Raw genomic sequence first — 18944 nt, 5'->3', positions numbered from 1 at the left:
CAATATTTAACCCTTCTAGCTTTGTAGGGTATCTACAGAATATTTTACTTATCCAGTTACTGCATCTGCACATAACTGGCCAAAGAGTAGACAAGTCCTGTCATCTGAGCCTGCTTTTTTCCAATACCTGAATGGAATTTTCATCAAATTTTTCAGTTCCAACTTCAGTGACACTTAACTGTAGACGATAGAGCTTTGGCTTATCTCTGGAGTCAGAACCATCTGTACAGCAAGTGAAAAATATTAATTTGCAAGTTAAAATTCAAATGCACAAAATTTCTACATTACTGCAATTTAGTTCAGAATAGCAATGGTCACCAAAATTAACTGAGTGACATTCTTTCAAGATCTGTTAGGAACTTAGTTGTACGTCATCCATCACAAAAAAAGCATTCAACACAAGAGCACTCAGTCCTATGAACATTTTGCACGTATGGGGATAGCCTTTTATTAAATCTCAATATTTGACTCTATAGACATATAACTAGTATCACTGTACAATAAAAAAGCAATGCTAATAGGAGTATCTTCAGCAACTTAGACTGCGTGCAGTTTTTCATAGTTAACAATGTTAATCAGAAATTATACAGCTGCATCTTCAATGTCACCAAATGCAGACATTCATTTGGCTGCTTACCCCCAAATTCTCTCAATTGTTATTATGTCTCCCCACAATTTACACATGAAAACCTAGAGTAGCTCCTTCATTTATTTACTTATGAATCCCAAAGTCATCTATTTCCTCCTCCTATGCACATACCAGTTTGTAAAAACTGGCACCCAAAAAAGACAAGATTTAGTTTGGGGGCAGGGACTCTTATTCAACAGGCAAAAATACTGGAATTTCAGAAGTCAGTGACATAAAAGTCAGGGATAGTTATCTAGGGCTTTTGTTTTTAATTTCTTACAGCACCTTCTCCTAATCCCTTTAGACAGAGATTAGAGAGCAGTCTTTACAGTCCAGTGATTTCACTCCACATTAAACTTACTAACCCCGCCCCATTACATTTTTGACATTTTAAAACAAAAACCAAAAAAAGACAGTACTACCTATTTCTGAAGTATTCTGTAGAATACATGGTAAAATATTATGTTTTCCAAATGCTCATTTAAGAGAACTTACGGATTTCATTCCTGAGTTCAACATTTAAGTCACACAACCATACATCCTTAGTATAAACGCATGTCATGCTTTCACACAAGAAATGTATTTTAGTAACACGACATTTCTGCTGAGGCAAATCAAGACTGGCCTGTTTCTCTGGAGTGTCCAATGTAACAAGTAAACAGTTTAAACCACAGCACTAAATACAAACACTCCCCCCCATCCCCCCTGAAAATGAGAAAAATTGAAGCTGAAAGTTATTTGGAGCACTCACATAATCATCCATCAGTAAAAGCCCATTTCTACGATAAAAGGTATCTTAAAGAGAATTACTACAAATTCTAAAAAAGATGAAAAGCCTTTTTGTTCTAGGAGAGGGAGGGATGCAGGAGGGAAGGAAGACTGCATTATGCTGCAGTACAAAGTCTTGTATTTCCTGTTTTTCAACAGCTGTAAGCTCACCTAAATGCTGTTTGGAATGCATTCCTCATAACTCACTACAGCAGGACACAAGTTTTGCCATACCTATGACAACTTCCCTGGCTCCCCACACCATGACAGTCCAAGAAGGCTGTTTTAAGCTAAGGACACAACACAAATAGAACCTGTGTCTAGGTTTATGCAGTTACAAGTCAACATTCACGCTTTAAACAGCAGTGTTATCTAAAGAAATACCCCCAATAATCAAATAAAAAAACATCCAACCAACAAAACCACCCAAATATGTAGTGAACAGAATTGAACAGTCACTCTACGCACATCAACCCAGTAATTCCTAATACAAATGTAGATTTTTGATTAATACAAAAAAACAAGACAGGCCTCTCTTCACGGATATGTATTTTAAATGCAGTAATTCACCACTAAAAGGTGAGCACTGCACCACTTTGGAGATGGTATTTTCAATTGATTTTGTTAGCCCGGTGCTTGAAACAATGCTGGGAAATAGTACAGACTTAAAACCAGACTAAATCAAATGAAGATCAGACCACAGAAAGCAAGTAAGCCTCAAAGTTGAACAAAAACATCCATATAAGGGACTGCACCTATTGACTTAAAAATTAGTTAAATCCACACTTGAGGAGCAGCAGATTTCCTGCACAAATTCCTGAGTGATAATAGCTTAAACAGTAGGAAGTTTAAGAGACTGGTTGAGCAGATTTGAAATATCATGACAAATACAGAAGATAATTCACTATTAAATTTCAGACAAGATGCGTAATTCCAGCAGAAAAAGCCAATAGCAAACATGTGACAGACGACAAAGATCCTTCACATGAAAGCGTAAAAGTGTTACCACATACCACACTGCAGTTCTTTTCTCAGAAAGCTGGCCAGGGAAACAGCCCTGGCCAAGACTTTTAAGCTTCTTCAACCTCTTGCAGTTCTTTGCAAGCTTTTGTACCTGCATGTTTTCAGCATCTTCTATTGATGTCAATTCTACAGTTCAGTATTGCTTTTTTTTTGTGAAGAGGCAGGGAGAAAAAAGCCTTAAGGTTTTGCCTCCTTTTTTGAATGTATTTATTTTATGTAATGCTTTGTGATTTTTACTTCAGGCTTGTAAATAAATCTCAGAGCTCACATCCTAAAAGATGTCTTTTTGTCATTTTTCTCAGCCTGAAGATAGTAACATCCCTGAACTCATCAGCAGTCATATTCACAGATAACATCGACAGTGCCAGCTGTTCAAGTGCTGTCATAATACACTTCAGTCTATCCAGTCTATTTCTGCTACTATCAGATTCATCTCTATTTATTGGTTCATTTACAGAACTTGGAAGACAGAGGCAATTGTTGACTACCACATCTGCAGCCAAAAGCCACTTGAAGTGCATCCTCTACCACACTGTGCAGAATTTGATCTTCAGTCCATAAAACTCATACAACCAGCAATGTCAGTCGTGGAGAAGCAAAAGAACAGGACAAACTTCCAGTAGCAATTTACTGAATCTGTGCAATTGCTCAGGGCATGAAACTGAAATTTGCCAGGTTCTTCTGCAAGAACATACACAGCCAACGTTTTCACAGAAGGACGCTTCTACAGAAGTTATTTCTAAATACAAATATGCCAAAATTCACTGTTCCAAAGAGACAAACTGGACTCTATCGTACCAAGACCTCTTTTACACATTCTGAGACAAAGATTTACGAAAGCGTAATTTTTTTCTTCCCCCCCCAAGTGAGATGCAACCAAATTTCAAGCTTTCTACTCAATGGTCAGGTGTTCTTGCAGAGCTCCTCTATGCTTATCAGTTCAGCATGTTCTACAGAACTTTTCTGCTCTCTGGAATAATGATGTTAATGAAATGGAAGTCTGAATTCACCAGAGTTGAGCACCGGAAGCGTAAGTTTGAACAGAGCTCTTTAAACCCCAGTACTGTACTCTACAGCCATGAAAGGGTGAGCAACACCATCAGATGTGTCTAGCACTGTTATAGTAGTCTGGGAAAAAAAATGAGAACACTGATGCCAAAAAAAATCCCAGCAATCAAAAAAATCAAAACCCAAACAAACAAACAAAAACAGACAAAAAAAAAACAAGACAGAAAAGGAGAAAGTATTTTGATAGACATTTCACGATAAAGTGGCTTTGTATTCTTGTCTATTTGGCCACACCAGGACATATTTGCTTATTGATCAAACTCCAAGGAGAATCAAAATCCATAATGTTTTGTAGATTAGATTATCAATTTCAAATACTACAGATAAAACTGAATAAAACTCTACTGCCTAGCGTGGCTAAACTCTTTGACACACACACCATAAATGTTACACAACACCACAAATCAGGCAGTAAAAATAGCAGAGGATGCTATGAAACACAAAACAGCAGAAAGTGAGGTCACTACACCAGTGGTCCAAACTATTTCACATAAAAATCATAATTGATTTCATCCTCTGAATCAACATTGTAAAGCACTGCAAAGCACAGTTAAGTTCCATACTATTTACCCAATTCACTTTAGAACAATGAATTCAGCAAGTAGATGGATCAAAGAATGTTTTTCTTTCTACCACAACACTGCTTGTAAACCACCCTATGAAATTTAGCTGTTAACCTTTAGCTGGAAGGTTGAACTTTTGGGTTGGTAGCACATTCATCATCTATTTGATGTTTGTCCACAGACTGAATAATTAAATGGCAGCTGACAAGACAGATAACTACTTCACAGAAGCAATCCCTTGAAAAATAGTAAGATAAGCAAGACAGCCTTTCATTTGTCAAAAAGAATCAGAAGACTTATAGCCAGTGATGTTTTTAGTGACCAATGAGAGAACAGTATTAAATAAAGTGTTACCTTCGTAAGCGTGATAGTTGTAGTAGGCAAAGTGATTCCTTCTCCCTGGGGTTAGAAACACATGCAGAGGACCCAGGTGAAGGCAGCACCAGCAGGACAGATACCATGCAGAACATGCGGAAGAGGGCAGGAAAAGAAAAGACAGGAAAGGGTGAAACTGTAGCCAGACAACACTTACTCAATTTATAAGGATGAAGTGTATTAAACCCTTTCAACTTTAGAAACAGCACAGAATATAAAGACATCAGTACTACAAAGCTACTGAATGAAACAATCCCTATTGTTTAGAAAAGCAGCAACAAGCTGTTAGAAGAAAAACATGAACAATAGGTCAGTCCCACAGGCACCATGGCAAAGGCCTAGTACACAGTGTTGCCACCTGTGGCATTTCAGATTGTTTTTCCTCTCCCAGTTAATGGACATCTTGCTCCACTGCTCAAGCACAACATTTTAATAGTAAAGCGACTAGGCTCCATGAAGACTTTAGAGCACAAGAAAAGAAATCAAAAGTACTATAAGAAGAACCCAAAGTACCAGTATGCAAATCAAACCTCAGCATATAGAACACAACATAAAATACATTTAATAATATATTCTGTGTACTATTAATTCCATCTGGCTAAAAAAAAAAACAAACAACCAAACAAACCCAAAACAAACAAAAAATCCCACAACACCCCCAAAAAAAAAAAAAAAACCCAAAAAAAACAAGGAAAAAAACCCAACCAAACACAAACTAAACACACTGCACAACTTGGATTTTTAACTTTTTCCCGTTGTTTTTTTTTTTTTTTTTTTTTTTTTTGCAGTTCTGAACAAAGTTTTCAGCTCTAACTTCCAGGCTGGTTTCCCAAATGGTGAACAACCAGACTTCAAATTGTAAATCACCTCTTCGGGTACCTGAGTGTACCCAAGTTACACTTAATAGGAAAAAGAGCTGCAAATAACTAAACCACCACAACCAAAAGTCCATATCCAAAACTTTAATTTCTATTGTCTTCATGTTTCAGAGTAGAAGTTGCATGTGTTTTATCATACTTTCTTGGTCTTCCAATGAAAGTTTTATCTTTGAAAATCTAAATACCCATCTAATAATGTATTTTAGCTTATTAGATAATTTGAATTCTTACCTGGGCTTAATTCTACCAGGTATGGTAGTTTCTCAGGAGGAAGGCAAGAGCCATAGCCAGACCCGTCAACTCTTTCCTTCCCCTTTAATGGCTTGCCGTCAGCTATTTTCTTGGATTTCTTTGGGATATAATCAGGAGGTCGCCTTTTCAACTGAAAGACTAGTATTCCTAAAACACAGTATTATACATCCTTTGAATCTCACTATCAGCGAACAAGCACACATCAAACATTTACTAATTTGTGAATGTTTCACAGGATTACTTTCGGCTTCCTAGTTCCTGACATTTCCTTATGTAGTTATTTTTAAGTTAAAACTAATGAAAAGATTAATAGCATACTCCTCCACAGTAGGCAATTTAAAAAACTTTAGGATAAAATGTAAAACTCTTCTACTGATTAAAGATGTAGTACTATAAACTGTGCTGAATTGAATAGTAAATAACTCTAAAAACACCTAGTATTACAAGTGCCTGAAAACAAAACACTTTAAACTCTTATGTTCCAATTTCTTACTTTGCAGGGGGTTCCACACCAAGGCTTACAACACCAAAGGCACAAAAAACTCTTAAAGCTTTTTATACTTACCTTTATCACTAGGCCACTCCCTGAATATCTGCAGGGGACACTCATCATCATCAAGAATACTTTCTTTAGCACCTTTATCATCACAGTGCTGAGCACCAGGAGGAAGCGTGACCTAGAAAAGAACCATTACCAGTTCTTAGAGCTGTTAGCAGACAATTAGAGAACTGAGGGATATAACTTCTGATTTTTTCTTGTTTGCTTGGTTATAACAAAAGATAAAGGATTGAGTTACTTGCATTTTGCCTTCAAAGAGTTTTTCCAACTCTCTCTTGCCACAATTAAATCATGCTTCCCAGAACACCAGATACATTTAAAACGCAAAGGAAAGCAAGTTACATGTAACATAGACAAGCTGTCTAAAGAACCAAAACCAAGTATACTTTTGGAACAGAAACACAGACTGCTCGTACCTTTTACAGCTATATCCTGACAAGACAGTGGAAGGGAGAAACCTTGATTCATGAGTTCTGACTCGAAAGGAGACATAACCTGTGATTTCATGCACATTTGCATTACTGCTCCCCACAGTGATCAAGCATGAAAAACTATGATAGCCAGTAATACACTGCATGAGTACCTTCCAAGTTAAAGACAGATCTTTCAAAGGTGACTAAAATAATAAAATAGGGGTTTTTTATACCGCATTTGTGAACCCAACAATGCTACTTAAATTCATAGACAGCTCTATTTTAAATAAGCTACTCAAAATTATTCCCATCTCTGAACTATGACCCAGGTAACACCTTCTGGAGTGATGCACTGTTGGCTACTGCACCATTCTATGCTGCAGCACTCAAGAGACTTTCCGCTCTTATTTATCACCTCCTTTCCACACCCATTTTAGTCTTAATCAAGTTCTCACAGATCCACCTCAAACATCCTTTCATCTTCTCCCAAGCAGGAAACAAGTACAAGTAAGATCTAAAGCATGTAATAGAGTCATTTGCCTTTCCCTAAAACATTTTCTATGCAAAACCTGGCTAAACATAGGACTAATTAAATTACCTTTAATTAGATTTTCAAGTAGACAAGATATTATAAAATAAGGAAAACATTAAAATGTATAAGCCAAAGGGAAACAGAAATACATCTACACTCAAATCTTATCTTGCCAAACCACTCTTTTTTATTTTGCGTCTCCAATTTTAAAATCAATTATACCTACAGGATAATTTTGATTAGCTAATTAAAGTAACACTGTGTCAAGCCTTATTCAAAAAGCAATGATTTTTAAATTCCAAAACCCTAGCAAGAGAAGGCAGCCAGCTGCTACACAAGAACTACATCCTACGGTATGTGTACCAGGACTGATCAATACTGGACTGGGGAACAAACCAAAGAAAAGCCAAATGCAGTGAAGTAAAAGGACAGATGAAATATATACAGGTGCTACTACTTGACCCTGTTACTATTTCTGCCTTGGAACTTGGATGAGAATCTGTACTTGGGTACTGGTCTCAAGGGCAGCCCCTTGTCCTCTCAGACAGTTGCATTCCTCTCTGACTCTCAGGAGGCATAAGCTGATAACTCAGCCATACCTCAACTTTAAAAAGTGTGTGACCTAACCTGTGGAAAGACAAAACCACTACATGTGAGTTCCTGCAGGCAAAGAGAGTTCTAGCAGCAAAAAAGCTGTTTTCGAAAACATGTTTCGGGGAAATGCTGTCTCACTTTCACCCACAAAGCTGAATTTCCTACATTTCAGAATAAACTTAAAACATGGGAACAAGTTTATATTATGATTGGGTTTTGGCTCATAGGTAGAAAATTGTTTTAATGTTGAGAAATAGATGCAGCAAAATATCCTTTCATGAATGTAAATCCATGCAGACTGCTGAGGCCAGGAACACACACTTTACTGATTTCTGCGACAACATAGGAAATCGAGATTGGTAAAACCAGCTTCAGATCACAAGCCCTGGAAGAGACTTGAATTCTCTTCAGTCTACCAACTGAAACAAATGCATAACAGATGATTCAGAAGAACATACTCTGCTGCCTCATAACTGCACTAATTAGCATTTAAAGTCATTCCAATATTTAGTCAGCTAAAAATACAGTGAAACATGCATGAAATATAACCTAAGAAACTTAAATGAAGTCCATAGCAACTCAGGACTTAACTTTCAAGGCATCTGCTGGGATAAACAAGAGAATATATTACTCAAATATTTAATCTTCCTGTGGTCAGTATTAACTACAGATCAAGTTATCAGGCTGGCCCATAGCTAAAGCTACACAAACACAGAAAAATCACACACACACATAAAAAAAGAACCCATGCTAATTGCTACGAACTGTATGGCTTTGCTTGACATTACAAAAAGTTCTTTATGCCTTATTCTCAAGTGAAGAGTAAGAGTATGTTTAACCGAAAGTCCAATCAAAATTCTACTTTTAAGCGTTAACTAGTTTGCTGTGTGATCAAGTCTTAGGCCCTAACTGAATATGCACAGGTTGCCTGAAAGACTGCCTAATTAATTTGACAACTTGAGATATGTGCAGTGAACTCCATATTATTCAGGAAAACTCAAGGCAAGCGAACTGAAACAAACAAAACATATATTGGAATAAACTTGTATTTACTTGATTACATAGAAAAGCACTTTACAAGTGGGCATAAAGGTACAGCCTGGTACACTGCAAACCAGGGTACGAAGACAAGCAACTAACAGGAAACTGCCATTTACAATAATGGTTGTCAATGGTAAGTGTTACGAAAAATTCTTACAGTGTTCATCTTTCAGCTGAAACTTCAGAAGTGAGTGAACTTTATTACAGGATCTTATGCAACCTAATAAAGGTTTTGTCATATAACTATCTATTTTAACAGTAAAGTAAATGCCAACTGTTTTAAGTCTTATTTGAAGACACTTCACCTGCCACCCGACGAGAACGAAATATTTAAAAATCCCAAATCATAGAAAACTGAACTTATACACTCCACTGAACACTGTTTTAAACCCAACAAATAAGAAAATAATAGGAACATGTGCAAAACAAATCTGTCTTCTGTGGAACAGAAGCAAAAGCCCCACCAGGGGTAACGAACAGCTATGAGACCTCAGTGTAAAGGAGTACCAATGGCCATTTCACCTACTTAGCACTATATTTGTGAGTTTCCAAAAAAGACAAACAGTGATGAAAGACATAAAGCTAAAGCTTGGATACCATAATGTTTTAAGCAAGAAAAGCAACTCCATAAAATATTTGATAAAAAGTGGATTTTAAAAGTTATGTTACAAATATTCAACTTGATTAATAAAGGAAGGATTATCATACTGAAAACCCAAGCTCTCTATCATCAGAAGCACGAGAAAGGCCAAGTAGATTTCAACCAACCACAATGGCTTACGGTAAGCAAAACAGTAATGTCTTCTGCACTTAAAGGTATAAAACAGATCTGCTATTAGCTTGTGAAGATCACCCACGTATTTCAAATGTAAACATAAGCATACAACTCATGTCAATACAGAAGCTTACTACATTAAGAAGATGTGCCACTCAGAAAAGACAAAGTATTTTCCGGAAGTGCTTTCCAGAAAACTAATTAAATCAATTTGCTTCACAGCAAAGATTTTGTTAATCTTTCCCAAGATCAAAGCAACATTCCTCAGACTATTTTCTGTATTAAACATCCTCACACAAAATTAGAGAACATGGGAGAGAAGTTAAGATAGAATCACCAGAACCACAATGACTTGCAACAGCTTCCCCATTAAACCTGCAATCGGTTTGCTAAATTCCATAAAATCTAAATATTTCTTAATACATTATAATACCCTCTAACTGGACTGATACAAAACTATCTTCCAAATTCAGTCACAATGTCTTTGCTGCAACCCAGAATTCTCTCAAACCAGCAGAAAGAAAAGCGTGCCAATTCAGCAGCCTGTTTGATAAGATCAATGCCTGAGAATCGTTAATTTCAATTACAGAACCCACAATATGAAGATAACTGTCATAATTAAAACTACACAAAAAATACTTTGCAGCCAAGACTAAAACAATTTTAATATGCTGTGTCATTAAAAAAAAAAAAACCCAAACCTATTTTACTTAGAAAATTCTTCCCTTCTATAATAAAAACCTATGTAACATTTTTTCTGAAGTTAAGTTAAATTAACTTTCACAGTTGGGACCCCTATTAGGGGTTAATAAAGACAAGGATAAATAGTCCAGAACTTCATTAAAAGTACATCTACAACTAAGACAAAACTGTTGAAACAATAAAAACTAAGAACAGCCCACTGTTACGAAAGTACAAAAGCACTACCACTATACAGTTTCCTTATTACTAATCAAAACATTAGAGCAACATGTCAATTCCCAGCTGATTCTACCACTAGAGGCTGTAAGCACAGAGAAACTAGATACTAAGGTTACTCAAACATATCATAAAACACAAATTGGAAAGCAACTTTAAGATCAAAGATATATCCACACCCTTAGAGCAGCTGGACCATGTGGGAATAGCACATAAACATAACCTTCTTTACTGTTTTCCAGTGTCATTTCAAGCACTGGAGAAGGGGCAGATGAAGAGAGCACAGTATCATAAGTGACAAACATTTTTCCCTTTCTTTTCATCATTTTAAAGAGTAATAAATCCAATTTCATTAAACAAAAAATAACTGGTAATGTAATCAAAGACTGGACTCAAACAAGGATCAAATGTTTTCAAGTCTTGTTACTAATTCTTCAGAAGATGATATGGACAGTTTATAACCTTTAGTCAGTACTGCCCATGGGACTGTTTGAATAAAGCCATACCTCTAATAAAACAGCAATTCCATACAATTCTTTTAGAACTTCTAAAACAATTACATTCTGAAAACAGGTGTAAGTTTCACTTAAATGTTGAATCATTTCTGATGTGTAATGAGGGTAAGCTACCACTGAAAGGCATAAGGCAACAGCATGTAACATATACCTTTTATAATGGAGCTTGCCTCAGCACTTTAGCCTATTTGCTTTTAGTTCAGGGGCATAGTTCTGTGCACAAACAGCACTAATTTAGGTATCTGCAGGATTAACTGTTAGTTTATACATCTGTGAACCATAAGCACACTTAGTGGTATAAAACCACAGCGCCAAGTTCAGAAATATGTTGCTTTCATTCCTAATGTTTATCCACATAGCAAGTAATAATTTTGCAATATTGGAAGATTTAGGTTTTAAAAGCAAAACCTCTGACAAACCACTTCAGGATTACTGAGGCTGTTAGACTGAATTTATTTTTTTTATGAAAAAAAGATAGAAAACATTAACAAAGAAAAAAAATCAAGTATGAAGCATGAGAAGACTGTGACTTAGTAACTTCACTTACACGAGCAATGCAATAATCCTTTGGATTTTCCTTCTCCAGACCATATTTTTCCAGTGCTTCAATAACTGCAAAGTCTGCAGTATCTGTAGTGGACAGCAGGATTGTCTTGTACGGTATATTTGGTTTTAAACTGTCTGCATAAATTCTCAGTGTCCCACCTTGGAAACAAAATTTAATTAGTAATGCTACCAAAGAATAAAAAGATAGAAATACAATAAATAGCAGAACATAAAAACAAACCCCTTCAGAAATCATTTAGTCAATCCACTAATACAAGAGAAGTTACATAACATCCCTAAAGCAATGTCTCTGCCATTGGCAAAAATCTCCAGCAGTGCTTTCCTAATTTCTCTAAGCAAGTCTTTTCCCTAGTCCTTTACCATTCTTTATGCCACCGGAAGTTACACAATGACTGGATGAAGAACTGACCTTTCCCCAACTTGACAGGAAGTTCATGCTTTCAGGAATCTCTCCCCTCTTTAAAACGCCCGTTTAAGATTTCCCTCAGGTGATGTTTTCTGCACCTGCAACTCCCTCTTCATTACTCTTACACAGAGAGAATGCACCATTGGAAGTTTTACCAGTACTAATATTGTTTCATCTATTTAACACTGATGTTTACACAAGCACTGGTTTTGTATCCTCACCCCCAAAAATGTGAAATACTTGATCATCTATATTCACAAGATCTACCAGATCCCTCTGTGCAGACCTGAACAATCACATGCCTTGCCATCCTGCATTTGCGCTACTGGTTGCATTTTTACATTCAGGTCATTCAGATTATTCTCAGTAAAATGAATGACACTTATTTCACAAAACTTCCTCAGTTTGTCAGTTTAATAAGCCTAATTCTGTCCTTCATTCTTTCCCAGTTTAGCATGGTTAGCAAGATTTCTAGCATATTCTCTTAAATCAATTTGCTCATCACTGAAAGCTTTGACTTGCACTCAGCACAGAACACACTCCTGTTGAATGCTACATCTGCAAATCCTTCATTCAGTTACATCACAGATTAAATCAGCCATGAAGTACAAAAAACACTGGTCAAATTTACAGACGCTGTTTGCCTTAAAAATACTCTTCTAGTAAACAGTTTACTGTTCAGAACTTGACCAGAAGAAACCCAAGTACCTGAGTCTGGTCTGCCATCAGAACTGCGAAATTCCTGCATTCTCTTCTCCAGTTTTTGCTGTCGCCGCCGTTTCATAACCACCTCAGGATTTGATATTGTGCGAGTGAAGCTGGTCTCAGGCATATCTTTGTAAACCTCAGCTGCAAGGCGAGAATTCTCACTGCCAAGTTAGTTTAAACAAACACAAAAAAAAATCATTATTAACATATTAAAATACATATATCCTCATCATTTCATAAAAGATAAAAGGCAAGTAGAATTCGTACACATAGGAAATCAATTATCGTAAGTTGGTTTCTACATGAACTTTACTTTTGCTAGGATTACCACTGTTCATGTACCTCCTTCACCTGAAGCAGACAACCACCATTCTAAGTATTGATGGTTGCTAGTTCTTGACTTCTAAAGAGTGTGGGGGAAAGGCCTTAAAGAAACTTTATACTGTACCCCTAACTTTGTTCTGATTTACAATACTGCAAATCCTGTGGAAACAGTTAGCGTGTGCTTGCAGCTCATGCTTTTTCTTTTGCTAATGCACTTAAATACAATTTTATTTTAATTAAAAAAAAATCCACTAAAAAAAACAAGATCAAGCTAAGTAACACCAACAGAATACTGAAAAGGTCATGCTGACATCTGAAACAGACTACAGACATATCCAGGCAGAGCAGAACTACAGGTGAGAAAAACATGTCAACCAGTTAACTAATTTATTTCATCTCTGAGAATCTGTTCTCAATTACGATCATCACTGACTTTCTGGGTGTATTAAAAATCCACCATTAATGATTCCCCCTATCACCATGTGTACTACATATGAAATCTACAAAATCTGGTACAGAGACTAAGCTTAATGGAGATCTTTCTCAGCTTTCTAGTTCTTAATACAGTTACTCATGCCTGACTCTTTTACTCCAGTTTTCTGTACAAGGATTAATGTTTGCCCTGCCCTGTCTCAGTAAGACAAAGCAGATTTGGGAGCAAGAGCTGAAGAACTCAGGCATCTGGCTACCAAAATACATCTCAGAGAAAAGCAAACTGATAGTCAGGGGATAAGCCAAATGCAAACACCTACACATACTAATTTTTCTGGCACAACACAAAACACTCAAACACAGCCAGAGAAATAAACCCACTGTAAGTAAATGCTCAAAATAAACATAGTGCAGAAAGTCCATCTCATCAAGCATGTCAATTTCTGTCCGAGGACAAATAGGTGGAAAAAAGCTTATTTCATTTAAAAACAAACCTTGTGGCAAAATGTACATACAAACCACAGAAATTGCCATCACGTATTTTGGTTTATCATGATATTGCACCCACATCAACTACTATTGAAAGAAACACCTTATTTGTTAGACAGGATCAATCCTTTAAAGTAAGATGTAGGTTACACGAGCTGATGAAAATTTAACACACTTACATATCATCCCCATGAAGAGGTCTATCATCTTTATCAGACGCTTGCCGTAACGCCTCTTTTTCTCGCCTCTTCTTTTCTTTTTTTTCTTTTTTTGAGAGAGTTCGCTTGAAATTTTGAATTACTCCCTCTTTTTCTTGTTTTTCAGGGCCATTGCTCTGAGCCTTCTGAAATAAAGGAGTTTAATACAACTTCCATCATTCTTAGTCCAATTAAATCATAGAATCATAGAACAGATATATATAGAATAGATGTCAGTATTAGTTTTTACTTTTACTAGTTTTAAATTTCCAGGTGAGTCTGATTAAGACACCACTAACACAAAAACAGTACTTCAGGCAACAACACTCCATTACACAGGGATGGGACTAATACTCTCCAAAATAAAACAAAAGGCAAAAATAATTTCAAGTTCCAAAGCAGGTATGGACTGATTAAGCATCTTGCATGCAAGAAAGCAAAATAAAAACAGAAATGTACTTGAATACTGCTTACTATTTCACCTTAAAGATTAACTGAGGCTGCAAACAAATTCCTGCCTCCCAGCAAAAATACTTCACAAAACACCACTGAACTTCATCTGTTTTCAAGACAACCATGCTGGAGCATCAGATAATAAACTACAGAAGGAAAAACATTAGAGAGGACATTTCCCCTATGGTTTATTTTTCCAAGTTGTCCTTCCAGTGTTCTTTTCTCCAACTCCTGCTCCTTGTACACACCTGCATCAAAAGTTAACTATAATTCTAGGTTCATTTGCCTTCTGAAGATAGAAGATGAAAGAAAGATGATGCCAGTTTTTTTGTTCTATCAGGAAGTAAAGAACACAGAAGAAAGACTGATTACTTAATTCAATGACTAGGAATAGCAAGTCTGGTAGATGTAGTGGAAGACATCATTAATTTTCCCTCCTCACCTCTAACATGGATGCATCCTGTAGCCAAAAATATAGTGTAAGAATAGCTAGTTCATGTCCCAATACCCAACACACCTTCACAATTAACAAGCTCTAATTCCAATAGCAAAAGGAATTTAGTGCTCAGCCCAAGAAGAAAAACTTATCTGAAGATAGCTCACACAACAGCACATTTTCCAAAGATACAAACTTCTTAGTTAGATATATATATAATTATCTGACTCCAGAAGCCAAAGTCTCATCTAGTTTTATATTTCAACTATTAACATATAAAACCCCCAAACCATAACACTTTTGTATGGCTCATGTTATGTCCCTCGTTTTGCACTTAGAAGGAAAAAAAAACCAAACCAAACCAAAACACACCTCCCCCAAAGGAAAGAGTCTCCCAGCACTTTTGTTAAGAAACACCACGTTACCTAGGGAAGTAAGAATTTTTAGTTATTTAACTCCCCCTTGTACCCCCTTTTAAAGGCTCTGCAAGAGGTAGGATTGCCCCCTAGGTGTCTAGCATCATAGACTATTTCAGAAAAGTTTTAATTCATGCTAGAACAAAGCAAGCTCTACATTCTCTGGGCTTTACATGCTCCAGTTCTAGACAGCTATATGGATCAAAGAATCACAAGCCATTTGAAAGATGCGCTGCTGATGTGTTCCATCTGAATGCTGTGTTGTGAAGGTGCATTTTAAGTATTTCAAAAGACTAGCTCCAGATATCAAAGGTCAGCAGCAGCAGTTATTCTCAGGAATTAGGAAAGTAGTAATTATGCTTTGCTATATAAGCAAGTCCCACACACTTCAAAACCACTGTTACCACTACCATACTCCGTTAAGAATACTCACCTTTGGAGGAAGCGTATCATTTTCATTCTTGAGAACAAATCTTCCCTCTCGATCATCTTTGTTCCAGTTTAATTGCACAACAAGAGGCTTCTCATCCACGTCTAATCTTCTTTCTTCTTCAAAAAAATGAAAAGCAGTAAGTTACTAAGCAAAGATATTGAGAAACAAATTAAAGGTCTTAAAAAGCAGAAGGCTTGCTAACAGTGCACATCAGCTGATATTTCCCTCAAGTACAGGGACAGAAAAACAGGGGATGTAGAAATACATGATCCCTTTCCTGCAACCAGCCTATGTATATTCCCTCTAGCTACATAAGCTGAAGGTCCACATGAAGTAGTCTTGCAGACCTCCTTTGTCAGAACTAAATATGGGAACATAAAATGATCACTCAGAAGGAGAAGTTACATCTACAGTTACAATGTTTCAGTCCTTATAACTTCACGGGACTTCCAAATTCTTGTTTTATTTATTTTAAATTTAACCAGCCTGATTGTGGCCCAAGAATTGCTATTCAGGAAAGACTACACAAAAATATACACAGACCACATAATGGATTTTTTCTTTATTTCATACATCTACTAAACAATATTTCATTTAGTGCACTATACATATTTTAAGTATATGAAAAAATCTGAGAATGTTTTAAAAAATTAAACAAATGCTGTCATTTATCTCCCTTCTAGAAGTCGGTGACACTACATAAACATAGGAAGACAATGTAGTCTTTGCAGTTACATTTTATTTAATGAGAAACACTCCTATTGAATGAGACACCTCTCTTATAAGCCACATTTTAAGCATCAGGAACTTGGTCTGCAAAGGAAAACATTTCGACTACTGTTTGCATCAAGTCATCCTTCACAGACTGGAAAGTGATGCATATGCCAATAAATTTCCATTCACTATCTCAAATAAAATAATTTTCAGTCTCAAAAGCAAAATTCAAGGGAGTTAAACCACTTGTCTAAGCTTCCAAAGTACAAAAAAAAGAAAGTGCAACAACACGCTTGTTTCTCCTACTCCTGTCTCCACCACTACCACCTTCCAACTAGAATCTTTCCACTACTGGGGGGAAGACAAATATTAGCAGCATCAAAAGGTTATTTAGATATCTATGTTCTTCACAGTTAACATGAAAGGATCTATTTAAGAAACACAGTGTCTTCAAATAATACTATGTTGAACTTTCCCCAATTTAACAGTACAGGAACACCAAAGAACTGAGGATGTACTCCTGTGTAACCTTATCTAGGTGTTCCTGCTCCGGCAGGGGGATTGGACTAGATGATCTTTTGAGGTCCCTTCCAATCTCTAACATACTGTGATACTCAAACTGACACTCCTTTTAACCCATTATAAATTTAGCCTTTACCTACTAGTGCTAAAAGTAGCAATTCTAGCAGCAAATTAACAGGATGTCAAGTACAGCATTTAATAGAACATAATCAAAACTTACATAAACTGCAGGCCTGATATGAGTACTTACATTTCTAAACACCTCTCCCCAAATAACACTTAGTAGCAATATATTTAGGAACAACAAAAAAAAAAAAAAAAAGGCCCAACTTATATGGTTCAGAAGCTGATGGCAAACATGTTTTGGCTGGGGTGGACAGGAAAGTGGTGTGGATGCAGGCAAGGCTTCATGACTAAATACTAACCTCCGCTGACATGCACCTCGTAAAGCGAGTATTTAGGGGATGACAACATTCGCATGTCCGGTCGAAACTTCTCTGCGAGAGTTTCTATCACATCTTGAGTTGTGGCAGTACTAGACACACGGATGCATTTTGTTGCAAAATTTCCAGCTGCTTTGTCTTGAAAGTAGAATCTCATTACTCCATGAAACTCTAGATCCTATAAAGAAATAAAATTACAAATCTGAGTGCTGGCTAGTAGTAATAACGTTCAGAATCCTCCAGTAACTTGTTAGTTACAAATAATTAATGAAAATATAAGACATTCAAATACCATGCTGACTTTCAAAATTTTGACAGCAGTCAAACAAGGACACCATGAACTTGGAAAGGAAAAAAAAAAAACAAACAAAAAAAAAAGGTTATTCTGTAAAAATAAATTGGGTACTTTACATTAGTGGATATACTTAAAACTTAGATCTCTAAATACTCCAATTTACAACTATTGTCAGGTTTAGCCAAGGGAAAACACGACTTTTTTTCCTTTTTTTTTAACCCAGAAACATGCCTTGACACTAGCCTCAATGTATATTGCTACCCAGAGCAGGTCCCTATATTTCACATCTGTAAGATCACAGGCTAAATATGCTCAAGGAACAGCAACATGTCTCAAAGAAAACAGCTTTCTGTCACAGCAGAAAAGCATCATCTTTTCTCTCTCTCTTCTTTCCCTCCTGCATGAGTTACTCCCTCTTACGCCAGCATGCTGGTCCCAGAAACAGCCTGTTCAGGAACATACAGAACGTACAGCTCCTGTACACTCTGGGAGAGAAGAAAAGCTCCAGTTCCAACCCAAGGTGAAATGTAGGGAAGAGAGGGACTTCAACTGTTAACCAAGTGGCTACACTACAGCTGCAACATCAATCTATTCCAATTATTGCAAATTCACATCCTCAGATAACTACTTCGGGGATGAGAGTCCTGTCCTCCAGTCCAGCCTACCAAACTGCATGAGGATTCCGGCTGCTCATGCAACTCCATCACCAGTCTGAACAGCGACTCCAAATTTAAATTCCAGTTCCTCAGCAGTCTCCACCTGGTCAAATCCTTAGCCCTTGCGTAATTCCCACCACTGCACTCAGGGGGAATGAGGAAGATTCAAGTGCCCTAGTTGACAATGCCAAGTTTACAGTTTAATAAACACTGCTGGTGTTTTCACTTTCCAGAACCTTTGAAAGAGACACATCCTCAGATGTCAAGTGTGGTGATGGATCTGATGCTAAGCACAGCCCGTTCCAGTACTGTATCTGATTCCATGAAATATAACAGCAAAGAACCAGAGATATTTATTGAAGCTACTCTATCATTCAGAAGACCTTCACAACAACAAAACAATCTAAAAAAAAAAAAAAAATGTGTTTCAGCCCATACTATAATAAACATCTCAGTCACCTACATATACACAGAAGCACACACTGTTCTTCCCAGGGTGCTCCCTAGCCTGCGCCAATACAACATTCACGTGCAAATGCATCATGGACCTA

General features: G+C 36.7%; 1 protein-coding gene across 24 annotated transcripts in view; it reads right to left on the bottom strand.

Moving 5' to 3' along the window:
* Positions 1-18944, bottom strand: part of AFDN (afadin, adherens junction formation factor) — a 112887-nt gene that overhangs the window by 60494 nt on the left and 33449 nt on the right. For 14 of the 24 annotated variants that reach the window (XR_009729287.1, XM_061378599.1, XM_061378609.1 and 11 more), the window contains exons 2-10: positions 17425-17620; positions 15764-15879; positions 14008-14171; positions 12584-12744; positions 11450-11607; positions 6121-6232; positions 5535-5702; positions 4405-4449; positions 128-222 (exon numbers count right to left, since the gene is read on the bottom strand). Coding sequence is in view for 23 of the 24 variants with exons in the window: in XM_061378599.1 (XP_061234583.1) it covers positions 128-222; positions 4405-4449; positions 5535-5702; positions 6121-6232; positions 11450-11607; positions 12584-12744; positions 14008-14171; positions 15764-15879; positions 17425-17620 (1215 nt within the window). In the remaining variant the exon portion in view is untranslated. The remainder of the gene's footprint in view (positions 1-127; positions 223-4404; positions 4450-5534; positions 5703-6120; positions 6233-11449; positions 11608-12583; positions 12745-14007; positions 14172-15763; positions 15880-17424; positions 17621-18944) is intronic. The other 10 variants (XM_061378600.1, XM_061378611.1, XM_061378612.1 and 7 more) reach the window with 3 other exon arrangements.

Source organism: Neopsephotus bourkii, unplaced genomic scaffold (genome assembly GCF_033783945.1).
Source record: "Neopsephotus bourkii isolate Nb327-2 ecotype Australia unplaced genomic scaffold, CSIRO-AGI_Nbou_v1 NB_1767, whole genome shotgun sequence".
Classification (NCBI taxonomy): Eukaryota; Metazoa; Chordata; class Aves; order Psittaciformes; family Psittacidae; genus Neopsephotus; species Neopsephotus bourkii.
Note: the sequence above shows the minus strand (reverse complement) of the source record. Positions and strands in the feature narration are given on the sequence as shown.